Source organism: Lissotriton helveticus, chromosome 11, assembly GCF_964261635.1.
Source record: "Lissotriton helveticus chromosome 11, aLisHel1.1, whole genome shotgun sequence".
NCBI lineage: Eukaryota > Metazoa > Chordata > Amphibia > Caudata > Salamandridae > Lissotriton > Lissotriton helveticus.
The window spans coordinates 232,990,398-233,013,198 of record NC_136072.1 but is presented as its reverse complement, the minus strand read 5'-3'; the positions used below and the strand labels follow the sequence as shown (position 1 = coordinate 233,013,198).

The window sequence follows — 22,801 nt, the reverse complement described above, 5'->3', positions numbered from 1 at the left end:
TTACAGATGCCTTCATTATGACCTCGTGTTACTCTCTCTTATGATTATTTTCCCTTCGCAGCTCTTTGTTTTCACAGATGGAGAGGTTGGGAACACTAAAGCAGTGATTGCAGAGGTCCAAGCCAACAGCTCTAAACACCGGTAAGAAAATTCTGATCTTTTTCTCACTTTCCCAGCATTGTCTTTCTTCCTTCCCTAACTCATGATTCAATACCCCTCTCCCCATTAAACTGTGTATTCATTCATCTCTTCTCCTGATCTGCCCCGTATCCCATATATCATTTTTCCTTGTCTAGTCAAACATTTACTACTATTACTGTATCTCAGAAATACCATTCCATGTATGTCTTGCCATGAACTGTTTCCTTTTGCAAGGCAGAATACGTTTTAGATTCCTCATCATGCCAGATTCCGTGTTCTACTCCAATATGTGACACCAACATAAGTCAACAGTGAGTCTACACACACAGACAGAGTACCCAAATATACTAGGGAAAAGTTTAACAAAAACGAGTTCCCATCAGTCCACCATCGAGACCGCCCTTCATCATCTGGGATCTCTTTTGACACATATAACTATTGCTGTTGAAGGTGAAAAAACCTGCACTGGCTGTTAACAAACCATGTACCAGGAAAAACCACAGCAATTATGTAGATGTGAGAAATGGCGTGTCTAGTGGAGTACTGAAAAGCAGTGCATAGAATAAAGTGTGTTGTGAAAAGAATAAGAAAAAGGGTTCTAAAATTAGGTCGTGATCAGGGACAACAATTTTAATAACCACCGTCACACTCCTAAATCAATAAAAACAGTGCAGATTAGTGGCATAACAAATAACCACTTAATAGAGATGTACGGTCGACATGTTTCTGCAGTCTAATAGAGTCTCGAGATCTCCTGCTGCTTCCTCAGGACCATTAGTGCTACTGCTGAATAAGATCAAAAAGATCAAAAAATAAACCATATCACCTGGATAGTGTGGGTTACTGTACAATCATCTTCTCATCCCACTCGATGAGAAGGAGAAGCCCCACCTCACCTGGCGCGAGCTCAGGTAGTGGATGCACGGCACTCTCCGTCGGTACACCGGTCGTCCCTCTAAGCTCAATCTTGGGGAGGAGCTTTTCCTGGTACATGGTTTGTTAACAGCCAGTGCAGGTTTTTTCACCTTCAACAGCAATAGTTATATGTGTCAAAAGAGATCCCAGATGATGAAGGGCGGTCTCGATGGTGGACTGATGGGAACTCGTTTTTGTTAAACTTTTCCCTAGTATATTTGGGTACTCTGTCTGTGTGTGTAGACTCACTGTTGACTTATGTTGGTGTCATTTCTGTTCAGGGGATTCAACAGGAAGGGTCTTTAATATACCCCTGGGACCTTCTCATTGTGATTACTACTCCAATATGTGACATTCCATGGTTCTCCCTTATATAATGGTTTGTCTCTGTTAGGAGTCTGCAGCATCCCATCCTCTGCGACGCAATTTAACGTTCACTGATGGCTTATACAATATTTTCATCCTTCCATTATTACAGGATAAATGCCAAGAAAAGATGTCTCTGTGCTAAGGCTTTAGGTTGGTTCTTTTTTGAGTTACAGTGAAGTATGTGCTCCCACCGGTTCTTGTGAAGAATTCCTTTGTATTGCTGTGCAAGGACACTGCAGGCTTCCAGGAGCCTCAGTGCAACTGAACTCCCTCAGCACATATGATGAAAACACCACAGGGTACTAGATCAATCTCAAAACATGTAGAATGACAACTTAGCACATAAATGCTGCTGTTCAGTAAAAAAATCTTCCTCTAATCTTTATAGCTGACTTCCATGTATGAAATGCAGACATTGGACAATTGTGCCTAGAGTCTGGTCAAATGTGAAATGTCTAGCACACGGCTGAAAGTATCTATGAAACACGTTTGATATGCAGAAATTCATCATGCAATTTCCATTATTGTATCTGGATAGTTCTTGAATTATACCTTTCCACGCCTTTTTCACAGCAATATTGCATACATATTAGAATCTGTGTTTACAAAATCTGTAAATACAGAATCTCCATTTGTGGCAGGGAATGGCTGATATGCCAGAAAGTCTATTATTCAGTTTTTATGTTTGCTATTTGTTTAAGAACAGGACAGGGGAGTGGGTCAGATGCTGATCTGGTCACTGGTTTCATCCTCCCTTTTATACTGGTAAACTGGTACTCCAGAGTTAATTCACATGTGGCCAGTCATTGGATGGTAGGAGTCTTGAATGTTAGGGCAATTTTATGGTTTGATGGACATCATGATGATCATGTGGTAGTGGGTTGGATTGCTAAACTGGTGGTTGAATGGGTACTCTTGAAAGAATGCTCATTTGGACTGCTGTCAAACCTGATTTTGTTGGTTGCTTGCATGACTTGAGATGGTTGGTGATATTTATGGTCTGTGGACTGGTTTAATTGTTAGAGATCTACTCAGTTGGATGGCAGCATTTTTTTTGATACTCAATTTTATTGATTTTAAGAACAAACACATTAACAGCATAAGACATTTGTCAATGGTACAAGTCTACACCGCAGAAGTAAATTTTGAACACAAACAGATTACTGGTTGAGCGAGCCACCGAGACATAAAAGCATTACATATGTGTACAGAAGTGCGCTTTGGTACATTTATTCCAGTTGATTTAGCCATTTGCACCAGACCCTGTTGTACTTGGATGGGTACCCACAAGTCTCCAATAGGGGTTCTTCCTTTGTGGCGCACCAATCCACTCCCCGGTGCCATTTTGCGATGCTTGGGGGTTTAACCTGCACCCAAGTAGCTGCAATATCTCGTTTGGCCACTGCAACTGCTGTCCCAAGGAATAATTTATCCGATCTGGAGCCGTCTAGGCCGTCCATTAACCCAAGACCTGTGTGTGTTCTGACTCTATTGTTAACCAGTATGGGGCAAGGTTTGGGCATGTCCAAATCATGTGATAAAAATCTGCTTGTTCTTGGCCGCAGTGCTTACAATTTGGGGAGGGACGTAACCCTGCCTTATGTAGGCATGCTGGGGTGAGGTAGGCCGCGTACAGATAGTATAGTTGAATGAGGTGTAGTTTGAGCGAGGTCGTGATGGTTTTGCAAGCCATAAGGGCGTTGCGCCAAACCTCTTCCTCTAGGGGACCCAGCCATCCCTCCGAGCGGAGTCACACAAGGAGTTATTTAGTAGTGATATCTCTATTTGATCCCATTGTCTGAATCCTTTGAGGGTCGCCACCTCCCTTAGCCACAAGCCTTGCCAGAGAGGCGTGTGTTGGCTCAGTCGTTTGTCCCATCGTGTGTGTTGCTGGGCCATGCGCCAGGCCACCAGGACCGCTCTGGTTATCGGCGATATCGCTATAGGTATTGTATCCCTATAGGTATAGTGTTTACGTATAAGTATGCCTGTATTTGGGGGAAGTCCATAACCTTGAGCTCCGTTTTATAAGCTGGGTCAGACCAGCCCCCGGTGAACCAGTTGTGAATGACCAGGAGCCCGGTGGCTAGGTAGTATAGGTGGAGATCGGTCATACCCATGCCTCCGTCAAAGGGCGGGATCCTCAAGCGGGCGAGGGCAATGCGCGGTCTCCCCCTCCCCACAGAAACCTTGTGATCACCCCGTCCATCTCCGTCTCTGCTATGAAATTATTGCTCGTTTTACTACCGGCCCTGAGGGAAGAGACATAAGATCAATTATAGAAGTTATCAACACCGAGGTTAGGGATCTAACAGTAGTTACTCCCCAGCTGTATACAGATCCAGTCCATGAGCCCCCACAAGGTGCATCACCCAGTATACACGTAGAGCAATCCAATACACCTATGCAGGTATCCATACAAACAACTAGCCTGTATCCCTGTGAAGACCAAGTGAGGGGCACTGTGGTGGTCACGAATAATGTGGTGGAAGCTCAGGGCTCTTTTAGATCGAGCAGCGACCATCTGGTTGGAAGATATGGATGACAGGGTCCCTGTGAGGCCAGTGTGAATCCAGGAGAGTCATCTAGAGGGGTTGTGAAACAAATTTATGGAAAATAGGACCAAACAAAATGTTTAGTGAGGGAACACACATGGGGTGTCGCTGGGTTTGCTTCGAAGCTCAAATGTATGGAATGGAGCCAATTCATAGAGAACTATGATATATGTCTATTTCAAGAAACCTGGCTTACTATGAGAATCCGAAAAGCTGGGTTTGCCTCCTTTAGTAAAGATGCAATTGTTAAGAGGGAAAGGAAGGGGCAGATCCTCAGGAGGCTTAATCACCTGGGTAGGTGCCCATCTTGGGTGCTTGGCAAACCAGGTAGATATAGCCTCTGAGGATATCCTTTGCATCCACCTTACATAAAATAGATGTCCACATCCATAATATTCATTCTAGACCCATGGGGAGGGGGCAGGAATCGCCCATTGAGGAGTTGATTGTGCTCACATGGCAATTTTACCAGTGGGGTCTTTTAAAGTGATGGGAGGTGATTTCAACTGGCAGTTTGTGTCTTTAGGCACCAACTCCAATGGCATCATCTTGCAAGAAGAACAGCTCTGGGAAGGCCAAGAACTGGCGATGTCACCCATAACAATCTCCCTGTGCCTAACAAAAATGAATGTGTCCATCTGTAACGCAACTGGTGCTCCTGTAAAGCGCTCTGATACCTTATGGGTCTAGTTCATGCTATATAAAACACCTAAAAAAATAAATTAAAAAAAAGTGAATATGTGATCGGAGGTATGGAAGTCAGTTGTTAGGGTCATTCTCTATCCTACCGTGGATTTGGTTGTCATCTGGATGTATTTTTAAATTCATCAGGTGTTTCTTGACTGGATGGTAGCATTGTGCCAATTGCCTGTCACAATAGTCTGACAGTGAGTCTGGTAGGAATCATCCATTGGTGTCCTGGCTAGGGAGGTTTGATGGCAATGTTTTGCTTCATGAGGCCTACCTGCAGCCGATGTCCTGGCCTTAACAGACTCTGCATTATCTTTGAGGTAGGCACAAACCCCAGTTCCTCCCTCAAAAGTTCTTCCTTTGCAGTGTTACATTGTTGATTCTCATGTAAAGCGCACTGATACCTTCGGGTCTAGCCAGCGCTATATAAAACTCTTTAAATAAATAAATATGGGTTCATGCATAACGCCTGTTCCCTGTGGCAGGCCTGTGTTGGGATGGGAGTGGCATACCACAAGCCAGTGAAACATTTTGAGGGTATTATGAAATGCAGTAGTGCCTCCCATGCCCAGTAGATGTTGAGGCTTGTATATTATATGCATTAGTAACTGGAATTGGGATTATGAAAGGCTTTGTTATGTTTACTCTCCCCTTTGTCCGTGCATCTTGCCTGAATGTGAGTTCCAGATAGTTGCATTTCCATGACGGGTGGCTCTGCAAGTATTTTCTGTGCAAGACTGTAAATCCACTACGACTCTATTACGATGTGTCTAAGACTGGTGCTTTTCTGGTATTCAGGTTGTTAGCTGGAAATTCTGACATATCTGGTAAGCACGGCCTCTGCAGCTGATTATGCTCAGGCGTGTACAGGCCTGCGCATTATCATATTGACATTGCTTTTACAATATCACCAGAGTTTGTGTGTTGTGTAAATATTTCATGTGATAAACTTTGTTTTTTCACTTGTTTTTTCAGTTTGATTTATTTTAAAGGACCATAGAACTTCCGGACTCACTTATGCATAATCAATCTGCCTGTTTGAACAACGCAAAATCTACTGGAAAATAGGTTCCGGGAGCTAAGATGGTACATTATATGGACTAATAGTTAGTGGAATGCAAACAAGGACTCTTTATATTAGGAGTAAAAAAACAATGAATATGAGTTAGAAGGTTAACACAAAATACATTAGGTCATAAATAAAAATTAAAACTTACCTGCTGGTCGCTGCTGCGAGCTGCCACCTCTTCGAAGCGGTTGTATGACATTACAACACATTCCATTGCATCGCATGCCTTTACCACGCATGCGTTACGACGCGAATGCCATCACCACACATATCCTATACCACGAAAATGCCTTTAACACGCATACTTTTACGATTTTGGTTGTTAAACTATGCATGTTAATGGCATTTTCATGTTAAAGGATATTTCCGATCCCTACAAATTAACCCTGAAAATGTACCCTTAAAATGTACCCGTGCGCAACATCACCCCCTCATTCCCCCTTACCTCTCCACTCCAAGCACTTCCGATTATCGTTTTACGTCTTTAAGAGGAAGCGGAAGTGTCTTTCCGTTTCCTCTAATGATGCCGAATGCCTTCATATCTTTTTTCTTCTTAAACTGTAAACGACGGAAACAGGTGCGTTTTATTTTTATTTTTGGGGGAGGAGACCCCCCAAGCCCCCTTTTTTAAACCCACACTTTTTTTGGGGGGGGGTCTCCCCCCTTTTTTTTAACTTTATCACACATGCCTTTACTACGCATCTCGTAGTAAAGGTATGCGTGGTAAATGCTATTCGTGGTAACCACGTATGCGTTGTAATTCATGCGTGATTATGGTTATGTGTGGAAGCGGCCGCGTTGTAATGGCAGTTTCCCCCTCAAAGCAGGAACAGGAAGCACCCAGGCTTCCAGACTCCCTTAACAAATCAAGACACTGTTGATAGCGTTATATGTCTGGGCGCAGTGGTTCAGCGCTCAAAGAGGGAGTGGAAGCCTTAGCATGTTCTCCACGCAGGCTTTAATGCAGCCTGGGTGGAGAGCATGCAAAGTGCGCATGACTGTTTGGCCGGCCCGAAACGGCTGGTCCAAACAGGGTTGCGCACTTTAAGTGCAGCAGCAGCCTATCCTCCTCCAAAATAAAATGATAATAACGCTCCGTTATTATTTTCTTTTTTTCTTTGCACTGCTTTGAAGCAGTGGGGCGACTCTTCTCTTCCTTAGCGGAGAAGCTGTCCCTGGAGGCAGGGTTGTGTTGCTTCAACGCAGTGTCTGCAGTATGTATGGAACAGATGTGGTCCCGTTGCAATGTATAACTTTCAGATCTAAATAAATCATGAACACATAATGCTGTGACATTAAATATGTGAGTTTGTTTTCATTCGCCTGTATGCCTGACCCTTACGTGGAGTAGGACTACCACATTAAGTACTGGTAGGGGCTGTAGTGTCGTGAATGGCAGGGCTGCCAGAGAGAGACACGGGCACACGTGTGTTCATTAGTGGCCAGGAACTAACTGAAACCACGCCCAGAGCCTGGGCTATTTATTTAACCACACATGTGCTGGCCGAGCAGACGCTGGGCCAGCCCATTATCAGCACGCTCTCGGGGTCATTAGCCGCCGCCCCCACTTACGATGTGTGTCTGGTGGGCTGGTCTGTTTCATGGACAACATTACATTCCTCCTTTACACAAAAGAGCAAAACATTACTAACAGGGTACATGTTCCAAAACTTTGAAATAACAATCATCAGTATCTGACAATTAAAACATTTGTGGAACAGTCTTACTTGGTTCACCAGAGTCCTTCACTCGCCAGGTCACAGCTATCCGCAGCGGGCAACAAAGTCTTGGTCCCTCTGGGACAGCCGTGGATGGGGTCATAAGTTGTACCACCTCTGACTGTCCCTAGTTGGAGGGGTCAGGGACATGTCCACCAAGCCATCCGCCTCGGGTCTCTCCCTGCTGTCTTGCGCTTCCTGGCCCGGCAGTCTTACCAGACTCTGGGTGGTTTGGCCGTCTTCTCCGTTCGGGCCAGGTAATGACTGCTGTCTCTTCCGGACTCCGACGGGCCAACTGGTTCCTCGGGGTTGGCCTCACTGGGTGCTGGGAATTCTTCGAAGTCGGGCAGGGAAAGCTTCTTGAAGAACGATACGTTCCTGGTCACTCTTTCTGCTCCTCGGGAGGCTGTGACCATAGTGCCTTTGATTCCGATCACTGTCCATGGATCTAACTCAAATGGCATCCGGAACTTTCCGCCAGGGTGGCGGTCCCGCACTAACACCTGGTCGCTGACTACGATAGGGCTATCCTCTGCCCTCCTCCTCATGGACGCGTCTTGGTTGGTCTTTGTTCGCCGGTCCATTGACTGATTTGGAGGGGTCGGAGATGTTGCCCATGCTGGGTGGTGTGGGATGGTATCCGACACGGCTCTGCCGAAATAGAGGCGGCTCGGAGGGATGCCGGTGGTGCAGTGCGGTGTGAGACGATTCTCCCGGAGGAATTGATATAACGCCAATTCGGCGATGGCTATTTGGATTGTCTTGTTTAGCGTCCACATCAGTCGTTCCACCTCTCCGTTCGCTTGGGGCCATCTGGGGGTCACTCAGCCGTGCATTATCCGGTGGGACAACAGGAATTCGGAGAGTTCAGCATTTGTAAAGGGTGAACCATTGTCTGTGCGAAGTTCCCCGATGAGGCCGTGGGTGGCTATCACCTTTTCCAGTTTGGGTATGATGTCCACCGCTGCTGTGGAGGTCAGAATTTCCACTTCCAGGTATCGTGAGAAGTCATCCACGACTACCAGTATGTACTTTCCGCCTGGGAGGCTGCCAAAATCTGCGCTGGCCCTTTCCCACGGGGAGGTGGGGCCATCCTCGGTGATCACTGGCGTGAGGTGGTTTGGGAGGCTGATCACCAGACACACAGGACACTGTTCGACAATGGATTTAATTTGTCGGTCCAACCCGGGGAACCAGACCTTACTCCAAAGGCGATTCTTTGATTTCACTATCCCTTGATGTGCACCGTTCGCTAGGAGAGCCGCTTGATGAGTCAGGCGTTCAGGTATGACAAGGCGAGGCCCGCTCAGGAGGCAACCTTCGGTGGAGACTGACAGTTCGTTGCGCACTTGGTATAGGGCTTTCAATGTGGTTTGTGCTTCTGTGGTGCGAAAGGGCGCCGGACTATGGAGGGGCTTCCAATCTCCAGAGGAAAGCGCCTGGATGGCGATCTGGAGAAGTCGTCCTGCGTGGCCTGTACCACTTCGTCCAGGGAAATGGGGAGGGTTCTGGACCTCTGATGATCATCCTGACGTACTCTTCTGTGGCTGTGGCTTCCGCCTCTTCTGGCTCTGTGACTGGGCGGGAATGCCGCGATAGAAAATCGGCTGGGTTGTGGGTGCCTGGTCTATATTCCACCGTGAACTGGAATTCTTGGATTTGTAGTACCCACTTTTCTATCCACAGGGGAAGAACGTGATAAGGATCCTTGGAACAGCGGGATAAGGGGCTTGTGATCAGTTATTATCACGAACGGGTGCCCATATAGCTAGATATGGAAGTGGTGGCACCCCCACAGGATCGCGATGGCTTCCTTTTTGATTTGCGAGTACCGTTGCTCCGTGGGTGCGAGGGTTCTACTCACGGCTTGCTGTTGAGCTAGAACGGCCCCTAGGCCCGTTGGGCTGGCATCCACTGCCAGGGGTCAAAGTAAGCCAGGGTCGTGTTGGCCGAGATGGCGGCCTTGGTCTTCTGAAATGCCTCCTCTTGCTGCGCTTCCCACACCTAGTGGCTGGTGGACTTGGTGAGGTCACGCATGGGCAAGTCAGATCCGATAGGTTTTTAATGAAACGCCCGCAGTACGTGACCATACCCAGGAAGCTGCGTACTCCGGTCACTGATGTTGGTGCGGGCGCGTCCTGGATATCCTTGACCTTGTCCGGGTCTGGGCCTATCCCTTGGTCCGAGAAGCGATATCCAAATAAGCTGATGTCCCTGCTCAAGAACTCACACTTCTCATGGTGGAGGGTGAGGCCGTTGTCCTGGAGCCAAGAGAACACGGCATGGAGGAGTCGGACGTGCTCTTCTAGTGTGGGCACATGTACAAGAATGTTGTCACTGACGTTTAGGACGCCATCTAGCCCTTGAAGAACGTTCTTGATGATGTTTTCGAATACCTCTGCGGCGCTCGATATTCTGAAAGTGAGTTGAGTGTAGCGCCAGAGCCCTGCGTGTGTGAAGAATGTTGTGATGGGACGTGAATCCGGGTGGAGTGGAACTTGGTGGTATCCTGACCGAAGGTCCATCTTTGAGAACCATTTTGAGCCGGACAGCTCTCCGATAATGTCGTCCACCGTCGGGGTCAGGTGGCGCTCACGTTTGATGGCGAGGTTGGAGATTCTCATGTCCACACAGATGCGGACAGCATCGGGTTGCTTGGGTTTCTTTGCGACGACGATGGGCGACACCCATGGGGTGGGGCCGCTCACTTTCTCGATGATTCCTGCGTGCTCCAGGAGGCGGAGTTATGCTTCATCCTTGGGCCGAAGATTGAAGGCTTTCCTTCGGTGGCGAAGGGCAACTGGGGCGACTGACCTGTCGATATGAAGGCGAACAGCAGGGCCTTTCAGGCATCCGATCCCTCAATAAGGTTTGCAAACCCTTGTAGCATGTGGTCAAGGTCGTTGGCCCGGACTGTGAGAGCAAAGTGGATCAGGCTGAGGTCTTGCGCGGTCCTGCACCCTAGCAGGAATCCTGAGCCTTCTTGTGAGACATACACCTTGGCCCGTTGGCGGGCTGCGTCGTTGGAGAGGTCTAACTGGAATACTCCACACAGTCGGAGCGGGCGCCTAGTGCAGTAGGCGCAAACTTGCACTCTGGTGGGGCGAAGCGTCTGAGTATTCGGCAGGGTTCTGTACACGCTGGCTGCCATGAGGTTAATGGTGGCCCCTGTGTCGATGAGGGCTGCAACCGCTTTATCTTGCACATTGACGGTGCACATGGGTGCCGCAGGCTGGGCAGCTGAAAGAGTGTTCAGCATCCTGACTACATGGATGGTAGCTGCATCTGCTTTGTCGTCATCCATGTCTCTGCTGGCTGGGATGTCGGGGGATGATTCTGTCGTCCGCACCCTCCGGGGCGGGCCATTCTGCTTCCTTCTCAGCACTGAACACACCTTTGAGAAGTGGTTCACTTTTCCACAGGTACTGCAAGTTTTGCCTTGTGCCGGGCATGCTCCATCATGAGGGGTAGTACACCCGCACCACCCACACGGGCGGCTGCGGGACGATTGTGCGGTTTTGGAGGTTGCTTGCCGGATTGTTCTGGGACGCAGCTCAGTGGAATCGGTCCAAATGGCACACACTGGTTCCGTCTTGACGGAGATGGCAGGTTTGGGATCCATATGTGCAGCTCTGGCCTTCGACAGTTCTTTGGAGCGGCCGAGCGTTAGGATGTCCCTCATTGGTGTATTTTATTCTTGCAGGACTCGCTCCCGTAGCTTTGAGGATGCGCAGCCTTGAATGAATTGGGCGCGAACCTCGCTGTCTTCATCTGGGAGGATGCACGTGCTTGCTAGCTCCTTGAACCTGGCGTAGAACACATCTACTGGCTCCTCTGGGAGTTGGCGAGGTTGGCGGAGCAGGAACAGTTTGTAATCGTGGCTGGTGAAGGCCGCCAAGTATGCGGTAATGGCGTAGCGTTTCTGGGCAGGCCGCCTTCTCTGATCTGCTTCGAGATTTTGTGGATGTCTGCCCCACCAAGATGGAGCAGTTTGGACCGCCTCCGTGGAGCCTCTATTTCCGCAGCCTCTAGAAAGTTCTCCAAGCGCTCCACCCACTCTCTCCAGCGAGCTGTCTGGGATGGCGGGGGCCCGGTGATAGCGAAGGGCTCCATCGGGGGCACCGTAGCCATGGCGGTGTGCTAGCATGCGTGATTAGGCTGGGCCGCCGGTGTATGCAGGACAGTTACCAGTAGACCCCACGAGTAGGCCCAAATGCAGCAGGGCGCAGCAAAGCAGCTAATTGGCGGTGTAATCTGCTGTTCAGCGCCAGGCGAGGCCACCGGGCATGTCCAAGAATGTGCGTTGCTGTGGCTTGCAGGTGCGGGACAGGGCCTGGCAGTGATCTCAACGGCGTAGAGGGCCTGTTTAAGGTGCACCTCCGTGCCACACAGCGTCAGCAGCACACACCAATTCCTGGGGCCGTGGTTGGAGCGGGAGGGCCAAATGAGGTTAAGCAGGGCGTGCATCGCACTTCTTTGGGGGGGCTCGAGGGCTGTTCGCGCGTGATCGCACTCACCGGCGTGGCTCAGACAGGTTTGGAGGGCCGGAATGCAGCTGGACCTCGAGCGAGGGCACGCATGCGTGGCCGGCTAGCAGCGTAGCGGAGGCAGCAGTGGGTCTCATACGGCCAGGCGCTGCACCGAGGCAGGTGGAACTGGCTGGCACCAGGGGTGCGATGCAGGGCACAGACGCTGCAGCAGACTCCGGTCTTGAAGGCCGCGGGTGCTGCGTGCGCAGCGACCGATGCACTGGAGACAAGGTAGCCTGAATGGGAGGCATGGCTGGGGTGCTCTCATGTAGGACGTGCTGGTAGCAGGCACTGGAGCAGCAGCGATGATCGGCGGGGTGGCGAGACCACCTCATCGCCAATGTAGTGTCGTGAATGGCAGGGCTGCCAGAGAGACACGGGCACACGTGTGTTCATTAGTGGCCAGCAGCTAAGTGAAACCACAACCAGAGCCCTGGGCTATTTATTTAACCACACACGCGCTGGCCGAGCAGACGCTGGGCCAGCCCATTATCAGCACGCTCTCGGTGTCATCAGCCGCCACCCCCCCCTTACAATGTGTGTCTGGTGGGCTGGTCCGTTTCATGGACAACATTACAGGGGCTATCCTGGGATGAACAATATCGTCTGGATGCTGGAGTTATATGGTTGATAATGAAATAAATGCTGTTTATTTTCGAATGTTTTTAACATGGATTTACAGGTTTACAACATTTTTTACATCAGTGTTTTCAATCAATTTCCATCAAGATGCTGCTTAAGAATGTTAATTACAATGTTGAAGATGATGTCACTATTTTTGTTGTGGAAAATACATACTTTTGTGATCAAAGCTCCATTCATCCTCTACATTTAAGCCCTTCTCAGTTGAACTCGTGTTTCATTTGCACCAAAACATGCTTTATTCCCACCTGTATATGTTTCTCTTAATTTTACGGCAGGTATTTAGTTTTTCAGTGTTTGTTTTTTGATCAACTGATTAGCAGTTGTGCTTTCAACACAATTACGTTTTCACTTTTATGTGGGTATTTGCGATTGAGAGAAATTTTGAGGGGTTTTGCATAAGAATGCTTTATTTTTTTACATTTTAGTGAAGGATTCGTTTTCAAGAGGTGGGATGGTGATGCAAATGTTTACGTTGTCCGTGACTTACGTTACCATTTCTGTTTGTGATATCTGTAATCTTCACCCACCATGTTTGCTTGAACTAATGCTTGCTTATCATAAGTAATTTGTGTGGGATTCCATAATCCTATTTTTACATGTTTATGCCTTTGCTCGATCATATCCTACTTTTTGAGCTATTTTGAGAGCAATTTGAAAACAAATAGAAGTGAAATCAGTTGTTAGACAATTGATGTTTGGATAGTAACATAATCATATGCTTGTTTAGAGCATTATTACTTATAATGTAAATGGGCAGAAGATTTGCTGACTCAGCTGAACAGATAGAACTTTGATGTCTGTGGGCTTCACAGCCAGGCAGTCTAATGATGTTGGTTGGTGTATGTTAGGTGGGTTAAATGGATGTGCAGTTCTTTGGATGATATGTTTTTCTGTTGTTTTGCAGATGTTTTGCATTTGGGATTGGAGAAGGTGCATCTACTGCTCTAATTAAAGGAATTGCTCGAGCAGGTCACGGTACATGTGAGTTTGTCACTGGGAAGGAGAGGATGCAACCTAAGGTGAGATTGTTGTTTCTATTAAGCTTATATATTGATAGACATACCAGGCACCTCTTAATCTTTTGTGAACAATCTAGCCCTGCTCTTCATTTTGCAAAATCTTTCCAACTAACTCACTAACTTGTCTGTCTGCCTCCCTTACTCTCGGTTATTTATTTTCTTTTGAATATTATTTGCGCTTGATTTGGCTAGAAGGTATTACTACCTTCTTCGACAAGCCAAAAAGAATACCAAGAAAAATGAAATAAGTTTAAATCTAATGGACATTTTAAGCATAAAACTCCACTTTAAATCGATTAAATTTAAATTACCTTCAAAGAACATGATAAATATGGGAATATTTGCCCCAATAACCTGAGAATTAGAAGCATTTGCTGAAGGCGCCTGGTTGTAAGATTCGTTTATACACAACAATATCCGACCTCAGACACTTGGTTCTTCTTGTGTTAATAGTACCTCTAAAAAAAATTGGTCAGGCGATGCCCAAATTAGTATTTTTTCACAAGCCCGTCTGTCGGGGTTAAAAACGAGTGGGAAATGGGCTAGTTGGAGATATTATCACTCCTTGGACCTTAAGTGTGATCACTCCGCGTAAGCATTTTTATAGATCAACTTCTATAGATCCTACACCATTTTTCCTTAAAAAAGTGCTCCCTTGTGAGGAAAGAGGTCGCAGCATGTCCCGAACCTCAGAGTTCAGGAAGAAGTCGGTGATAAAGCTTGTCACTGGATAACCTTAAGTGCTGATAACACTGTGATGTCCTAGATTTGAAAACTGCAATTCTCTGTACTGTTTTTGTATATTGCTCTGTCCTGTCTATTGCCTTTTCACATATTATCACTTCAGACCAATGTCTAGGCTGATGTCTCCTCTGCAGCCCTCCATCAGCTCCTGCAAAGGGATACGCTTTGCAGCTGGCAAGAAAGATCTGAGACTCTTTGATGGAGAATAAGTCTTGCCTCTCCTGACACCAGAAATTACTTTTCTTCTATATATCTATTTATAGGACAAAGTGTTTTTTTCTAACACCTTTTGCTTTTTCTTTCCTCTTCGATCTCAGGCATTCTCCTTCCCTGAACTGATACTCTGCAATATTTCACGTATACAGACAATAATGTCTTCATACTCAAAATTATTTTAGTATATTTTTCTAACAGTATCTCTAGGTAAAAGTACATGCATCAATCAATCAATCAACAATTTATATAGCGCGCTACTCACCCGGAGGGTCTCGGGCGCTGGGGGGGAAGGGGTCTGTTACTGCTCGAAAAGCCAGGTCTTGAGTTGCCTCCTGAAGGAGAGATGGTCCTGGGTCAGTCATAGGTGGATGGGGAGGGAGTTCCAAGTTTTGGCCGCCAGGAAGGAGAAGGATCTTCCTCCGGCGGTGGTTCTGCGAATGCGTGGAACGGTGACGAGGGCGAGGCTGGTCGATCGCAGCTGGCGGGTGGGTGTGTAGAAGGTGAGGCGGTTGTTGAGGTAATTGGGTCCCAGGTCGTGGAGAGCCTTGTGTGCGTGGGTGAGGAGTCTGAACGTGATCCTCTTGCTGACGGGGAGCCAGTGCAGGTCTCTCAGGTGGGCGGAGATGTGGATGTGGCGGAGGATGTCCAGGACGAGTCGTGCGGATGCGTTCTGTATGCGCTAGAGTCTTTTCTGCAGTTTGACAGTGGTTCCTGTGTAGAGGGTGTTCCCGTAGTCCAGTCGGCTGGTGACGAGTGCCTGGGTGACCGTCTTCCTGGTTTTGGTGGGGATCCAACGGAAGATCTTTCGGAGCATGCGCAGGGTGTTGAAACAGGATGACGAGACGGCTTTGACTTGTCTGGTCATCATGAGGGAGGAGTCCAGGATGAAGCCCAGGTTTCGTGCGTGGTCCGTTGGCTTGGGGGTGGTGCCCAGGGCAGGGGGCCACCAGGAGTCGTCCCTGGCGGAGGGGGATGATCCCAGGATGAGGACTTCCATCTTGTCCGAGTTCAGCTTCAGGCGGCTGTTCTTCATCCATTCGGCGACGTCCTTCATTCCTTCGTGTATGTTGGCTCTGGCGGTGGCCGGGTCGTTGGTGAGGGAGAGGATCAGCTGGGTGTCATCGGCGTAGGAGATGATGTTGAGGTTGTGTTGGCGTGCGATGTCTGCGAGGGGGCTCATGTAGACGTTGAAGAGGGTGGGGCTGAGCGAGGATCCTTGAGGTACGCCGCAGATCACTTCGGTGGCCGCGGATCCGAACGGGGGGAGGCGGACTCTGGGTTCTTCCAGCGAGGAACGAGATGATCCATTCCAGTGCCTTCTCTTGGATTCCGATGTTGCTGAAGCGCTGTGTTAGGGTGCTGTGGCAGACTGTGTCGAACGCTGCAGAGAGGTCCAAGAGGATGAGGGCAGCTGTTTCCCCGTTGTCAAGCAGGGATCTGATGTCGTCGGTGGCTGCGATGAGGGCGGTCTCGGTGCTGTGGTTGGCTCGGAAACCGGACTGTGAGGGTTCGAGGGATCCGTTGGTCTCGAGGAAGGCGGCAAGCTTATTGTTGACGGTCTTCTCGATGACTTTGGCAGGGAAAGGGAGGAGCGAGATGGGGCGAAAGTTTTTGAGGTTGGTGGGGTCTGCTGTCGGTTTCTTCAGGAGGGCGCTGACCTCTGCATGCTTCCAGCTCTCCGGGAAGGTGGCGGTGGTGAAGGAGATGTTGATGATGTCCCGGAGTTGGGGTGCGATGATGGAGTGGGCCTTGTTGAAGACGTGGTGGGGGCAGGGGTCGGTAGGGGATCCGGAGTGGATGGTGTTCATCGTGCGGGTGGTGTCTTTGGTGCTGACGGGTGTCCAGTTGCAGAGGGTGGTGGTGGGGGGCGTTGGTTCGGTGGTTGGGTGCGAGGTCGGTGCGCTGAAGCTGTTGTGTATGTCGGCGATCTTGCGGTGGAAGAAGGAGGCAAGTGAGTCGCAGAGGTCTTGCGAGGGTGTGACGTCGTTTCCGGCGCTGGGGTTGGAGAGCTCTTTAACGATGCTGGAGAGTTCCTTGCTGTTGTGGGTGTTGTTGTCCAGTCCTTCTTTGAATGTTGTCCTTTTAGTGGTGCGGATCAGCTGGTAGTGTGCGCGGGTGGCGTTCTTGAGGGCAGTCATGTTTTCTGTAGTCTGGTCGTGGCACCAGGCTTTTTCGAGGGTGCGGCAGTTTTTCTTGGATGTTTTGAGTTCGTTGGTGAACCACAAGGTTTTCTTGCTGCCGGGTCTGCTGGGAGGGTTCTTCAGTGGTGCAAGGTCGTTGGCGCAGTTGGTGAGCCACTGTGTGAAGTTGCGCGCGGCTTTGTTGGGGTCCGTTGTGCTGGCGGGAGGGTTCTGGCTGAGGGAGGTGGTGAGCTGGTCGGCGGTGATCTTGCTCCAGCTCCTGCGGGGAACCTGTTGCGGGTGGTGGTGGGTCGTGGTTCTCCTGAAGCTGAAGTGGACGCAGTTGTGATCAGTCCAATGAAGTCCAGTGGAGTGGCTGAAGGAGATGTGTTTGCTGGAGGAGAAGACGGGGTCAAGCGTGTGGCCGGCGTAGTGGGTGGGGGTGTTTACCAGTTGCTTGAGTCCGAGGTTGTCCAGCAGGGTGGTGGTGTTGCTGTCATTGTTGTTCTCCAGGTGGAAGTTGAAGTCTCCTAGGAGGATGTAGTCAGAGGAGGTGAGGGCGTGCGGGCTGATGAAGTCTGCGATGGCCTCGCTAATTGTGTGCGTGGTCCCGGGGGTCTGTAGATGATAGTGCCTCTGAGGGTGGTCTTGGGGTCGGTGTGTATCTGGAAGTGAAGGTGTTCGGCGGCGGTGAAGGTGTCGTCGGAGTTGCTTGTGATGTGGATGGTGTTCCTGTGGATGATGGCGATGCCTCCTCCGGTCTGGTTGACGCGATCCCTCCGGGTGATCTTGTACCGTCCGGGATGGCTATGGCGATGTCAGGCGCTGAGGAGGCGTTCATCCAGGTTTCCGCGAGGAAGGCGGCATCCGGGGACGTTGTGTCGAGCAGATTCCAAAGTTCGATGGCGTGTCTGTGAACGGAGCGGGTGTTGAGCAGGATGCACTTGAGGTGGTTGTTGCTGGTGCCAGGCCTTTCAGGTGCGGTGCAGGTCCGGAGGGAGGTAAAATTGCAAGCTTGACAGGTGAAGGGTCTGTGGGTGCGGTTCGGGGTGGCTCGGTAGCAGGCGGGATTCCGGTCGGGTTTGAGTGCGTTGAGGGTGGCGGCTTCGTAAGTCCATCGTGTGGGCTGGCATCGTCGGGGACCAGGGGTCCTGGCGCTGGGCGCGGTCCAGGCGCGGACGGGCTTGCCTTTGGCGCACCATCGGCTCGCCCGCTGCGCGTACGCGCGGGCTCCATATGAGGCGAAGTGGGAGGGAGGAGCAGCTGGGAGGCGGGAGCGGGGCGGCCAATGGGGTGCAGAAATGAAAAGGGGGCGGGGCCGCGAGGGAGCAGCGGCGGGGAGCGGGTGGGGGCACACCAGAGGGTACCGTGAAAAACAAAAAGCGCACTATCTATTAAAACAGAAGTAGAAAAACAGAAGTACAATCACAAGTAAAAATGTAATCACAGAGAGCACGAAAATATGGCAAGAACGGAGCAGGGAGAACGAGCAGCAGCGAGGAGGCACAGCTGGCGAGCCGTGGGGGGTGTCCTGGGGTCAGGTCACACTCGCCTGCGCCGCGCGGGCTCCATATGAGGCCAAGTGGGAGGGAAAATAGCTGAGAGGCCGGAGCGGGGCGGCCAATGGGGTACAGAAATGAAAAGGGGGCGGGGCTGCGAGGGAGCAGCGGCGGGGAGCGGGTGGGGGCACACCAGAGGGTACCGTGAAAAACGAAAAGCGCACTATCTATTAAAACAGAAGTAGAAAAACAGAAGTACAATCACAAGTAAAAGTATAATCACAGAGAGCACGAAAATGAGGCAAGATCGGAGCAGGGAGAATGAGCAGCAGCGAGGGGGCACAGCTGGCGAGCCTTGCGGCATGGGGGGTGTCCTGGGGTCAATCTTCATTCCTTCTCTCAAGTAATTACATATTATTATTTTGCTCTTGTGCAGGTGCTTCAGACCTTGAAATGTTCTTTACAGCCTGTGGTGAAAGATGTGTCTTTGAAGTGGACGCTTCCAAATGGTGTGGAGTCATTGCTCCTCTCTCACCTCCCTAATGCCATCTTTAGTGGTCAGAGGTCAATTCTTTATGCACAGTTGAAAGGAAAGGTGAGTTTATAGACAGCTGTGCAGCAGCTTTTATTTTTCTTGAACCCTTGCAGAAAAATATATGCCTCAATATACCTGGCTACTTCTATACCTCAACCACCACACACTGCATCATCAATCCCTTCATCCATCAATTAAGATGTCACTAGACACATCTCATAGTAGTGCACCCCATGATTGACGCTACCACTTCTTTTAATTGAAAATGTTTTAAGTATGAAAAAGGCTCTAGGGTGTTGAAGTGTCGTCCAGTCATTGACTTTACCTTGGATGGAGGAAGTGTGGGGTTCAGAAGGAAACACTGCATCCATTAATTTCCTTCCCTTTATTTTTGCAGGAATCCTTTAATGTTTGTGTGAAAGATATTTGTTTCTATATATTTCTGCCCACAGATTCCAACTATTTATGAGATGTGTTTTTTTCTCATTGATATTTCTGACTTAATCCATCTACCTGGCTAGTTTTGACTCCTTGTCACATTTAAAATGTGTCTTTGTGCTTGTCTGATGTAAAGCATCCTGATACTAATGTTGGTGCAGAGTTCCATGGAAAACAGCTCAATCTGAGCTTGATGTTAGTGCTTAGTGAAACTCTTGCATTATGTTTGTCACTCTTACCCTCTTTTTCTCCTCCTGTCTTTTACTCTTTGTGTTGTGTAGATTGATCACTCAACCACTGCTGAAGTTTCTTTGGAATACACGTTCAAGGACGAGAGCTTCAGGAATGCGCTACCGTTTTCTCTGCAGCTGAAGGAAGAGTCCAGGTATTGAGCTAGAGTGCATTACACTCTCCAACTATTATTCTGTTTATTTTGAAAACCCTTTTTGAAGATAAAATCTGAAATAGTGAAAAATATTCTGTTAAATCATTATGTTACAATCAGTTTGGGCAATTAGTGTTGATGTTGAGACTGAGCAGTAACCCATGGAACAGTGCTTTGTTGCAAGAATGGATCAGGCAAAACATTCAATGGAACATTCTCTCCAAGCTGGATATTATACCATGAGTGTATTCCCAGAAAATAGAGCTTACTGAGTGGTTAAACGGCAGGGGTGGTATTTGTGCCTGCCTTGTTACATTTGTCTGTATAAGAATGGAGCAAAGGCTGTCTTTGATAGAACGGGCATGGATTCCTTCCTCAAGGCAAGCACCTTCAATTGGACCCTCTATGAAATAAATGTAAGAGATAATCCATGGCAAAATAACATGCTGTGGAAGCTTTTCTGCCTGAGTAATTCCATAAGCTGATTGGGAAGAGTCAGGATGAATAATAGAGACCCTTGAAATGGTAAGTGCTGTCAACCACATTGTAAAGTTTCTGCTGTCCTCGATTTGAGACCCAGATGGACTTGACCTCTTTATTTTAGGAAGATATTAAAGTTGTTATAATTAATAAAGAAAGAAAAAGGAAAAAAAACTCGTCATGGTTTTCAAATAGAAGTTCTTGGAACTGGTGAATGGGAGTAATATTGCACAACTAAAAAAAAGATTTGTAGATATATTTTGGGCCTGATGCTAGGAAACTAACTCTTATAGATATGTTTTTCAGCACAGTGGTCCACAAATCAAAGTAGTTAACTTCAGGTATATGCAAAGCTTTGATCATCCTCTCTCATGGCCATTTATGGAATCTGTTTCTTTGTTCAGACAAATTGAGGTCCTTTTGGCTAGTTTAAGTTTTGCTGTATTATCAGTGTATGGGTTCATGTAGCAAATGGCTCCTGAACTAAGCCCTTGGCTTACAATTTAACAGTTGGGATAATAAACTGGACTTCATGTTAAGAGAGGATGTCACCTAACTGCTGTAGACGTTGAGCACTGCATTTGGCCAAGCATCAGAGATCTCTAGACAGATATTATTGGGTCACTTGTAGACCATCCTTGCTATCCCAGATAAGGCAAATTGTAGATTTTTTGATTGGTTCTGGGTAAAATTCTCTCTATTTAAAGCCCAACAGGAAATTGTAATGTAAGGAGCCCAGGCCCTCACCATAGAAGATGCATGTGGTTGACTTTTGCAAAAAGTAGATATTCAGAAGACCCCATATGCCCATGATCGACTATATGATTCGGAGTGACGTTGTGGAGGTCTGTGAAACAGGTTTTTTGACTTGCTCCATATACTTGACCTGAGGTCGAAGCTAGGTCAAAAGTGAGATGTAACTGTTCCCCCAACCATTAGCTTGAGTCACAAGAATGTATGTTCTACTGTCCCTAATAGTCTGGCTGCAATATCTGGTTTCACTTGAGCAAGTCAAAGGGAGCTAGTCCATCACCCACTGCAGTTGGGCAGCTGAGAAATCTGTCTCAAAGTATAGGGCACCAAATCCACCTTGTGTAATCAGAATCTGTATTTCTGCCTCTGCCACCCCCCCATCAGTCGCCTGGCATTGTTTGTAGTTGTCTCAAATTTATGTGTGGAAAAGCCACCAGTATGCTAGTGGAATAATAGAGCAACCTGGGTAAAATTATCATTTTAGAGGGTGCAACCCTGTCTGCCACTGATGGTGGTCATTTTTTCCAAACAAATATTAGCTTCTCTATTACCATCACGGTTTGTAGGATATTCCTGTCAATTACCACTTGTGTATGCCTATATACCTAATAATAATTTCACTCCTCTTCAGTGCTATATTGTCATGTCACACCCCATGTGTTTAGGAGTGACTCCATAAGGGAAAATACAGAATCTACTATTACTCATTGACAGACCCGACACCACCTCAAACTCCTCCAATTTGGAAACCATTGCTGCAGTCCTGGTCCCTTACTAACAAGAGTATACCATCCACATGTAAAGACATAGCATTTTACTTGCCGTCTAATTGTAGACCATATTCATCTTTTAGATTCACATAGTGTTGAACAGTGGCTCTTTTGCAGGGCTAGCAGCTGAGGGCAGAGAGGACAGACTAAACTAGTTCCTCTCTGTACCCCCTAAGTGCCCAAAATTAACCCACCAAACACAGTCACAGTACACATGTTGAATCCGGGCAAGGATACCATCACTAAATTCATGGCCCTCAACACTTCAAGCATAGTCACATCCTAGTGTATCGAATTCCTTCTCCAGATCAAGTGGAGGCCAACAGTCTTCTCCAGTATACGAAATAATCATTGAATATATGGCAATGTGCTTCCTTCTGACACAAAGATGTTTGGATCCTGTTGCACCAGTGTAGGTAGAATCCTCCACAGTCTGGCGGCTAGAATTCTATCCAATATGTGGCTATTCAGGTTGAACTTTGAAAAAACAAAGGCCCTGATTACAAAATGGGAGGTTAATTCCATCCCATGCGTAATCCCCAGATTACGAGTTTGGCTTTATTGAACACATCATATAAGTATTGTATGCATTAAATACCCCAACATTTGTTAGATTTTGGTGGGTAAAACCTGCTGAAATTTAACAGGGAAAAATCTGTATGTACCGTACTGTGCAGATTAATGTGTGTTAAACACCAAAATCTACATGTTATTGCCCGAATAACTCCTAATGTGTTCTCTTTATCTCACCCGATAAATAACAAACCCCAGGGTATTGTTATTTATCAGGTGCTGTAAATAGCTCTTTACTTGTAATCCTTCTGAATATAAGGTGACACCCAATGCGTTGCAGCGATATTTAGGTGGAACTACCATTACTGCCTCCCTGATTCTATGTGGCTATGCATTCTCGTTTCTGGCTTCTTTATAAATGTCAAACAGTCTTAGTCTGAGATGATCTAAGAAGGCGACCTAAAACTCAGACGGAACATAATCACTACCCAAGGATCTTACCAGTGGCTGGTATGATAGGACATTTTACACATGATGCATTCAATTTATGTGAAGCAGATTAAATCAGTGGCTTGGTAATACAGCACAAAGTAATAACCCAGCAAACACTGCAATAAAAGCTGACTGAGTGTGGGCCATTGTCCAGTTAGGCTCGCTTTTGGAGTATGTTGTGCCTCTGCACTTGCTAAATCTGCTGG

General features: G+C 47.9%; 1 protein-coding gene across 2 annotated transcripts in view; it reads left to right on the top strand.

Annotated features, from left to right (window-relative positions):
- Positions 1-22,801, top strand: part of LOC144792790 (von Willebrand factor A domain-containing protein 5A-like) — a 305,281-nt gene that overhangs the window by 97,717 nt on the left and 184,763 nt on the right. For both annotated transcript variants that reach the window (XM_078667987.1, XM_078667986.1), the window contains exons 10-13: positions 62-141; positions 13,536-13,650; positions 18,666-18,824; positions 19,484-19,587. In XM_078667987.1, the coding sequence (XP_078524113.1) occupies positions 62-141; positions 13,536-13,650; positions 18,666-18,824; positions 19,484-19,587 (458 nt within the window). The remainder of the gene's footprint in view (positions 1-61; positions 142-13,535; positions 13,651-18,665; positions 18,825-19,483; positions 19,588-22,801) is intronic.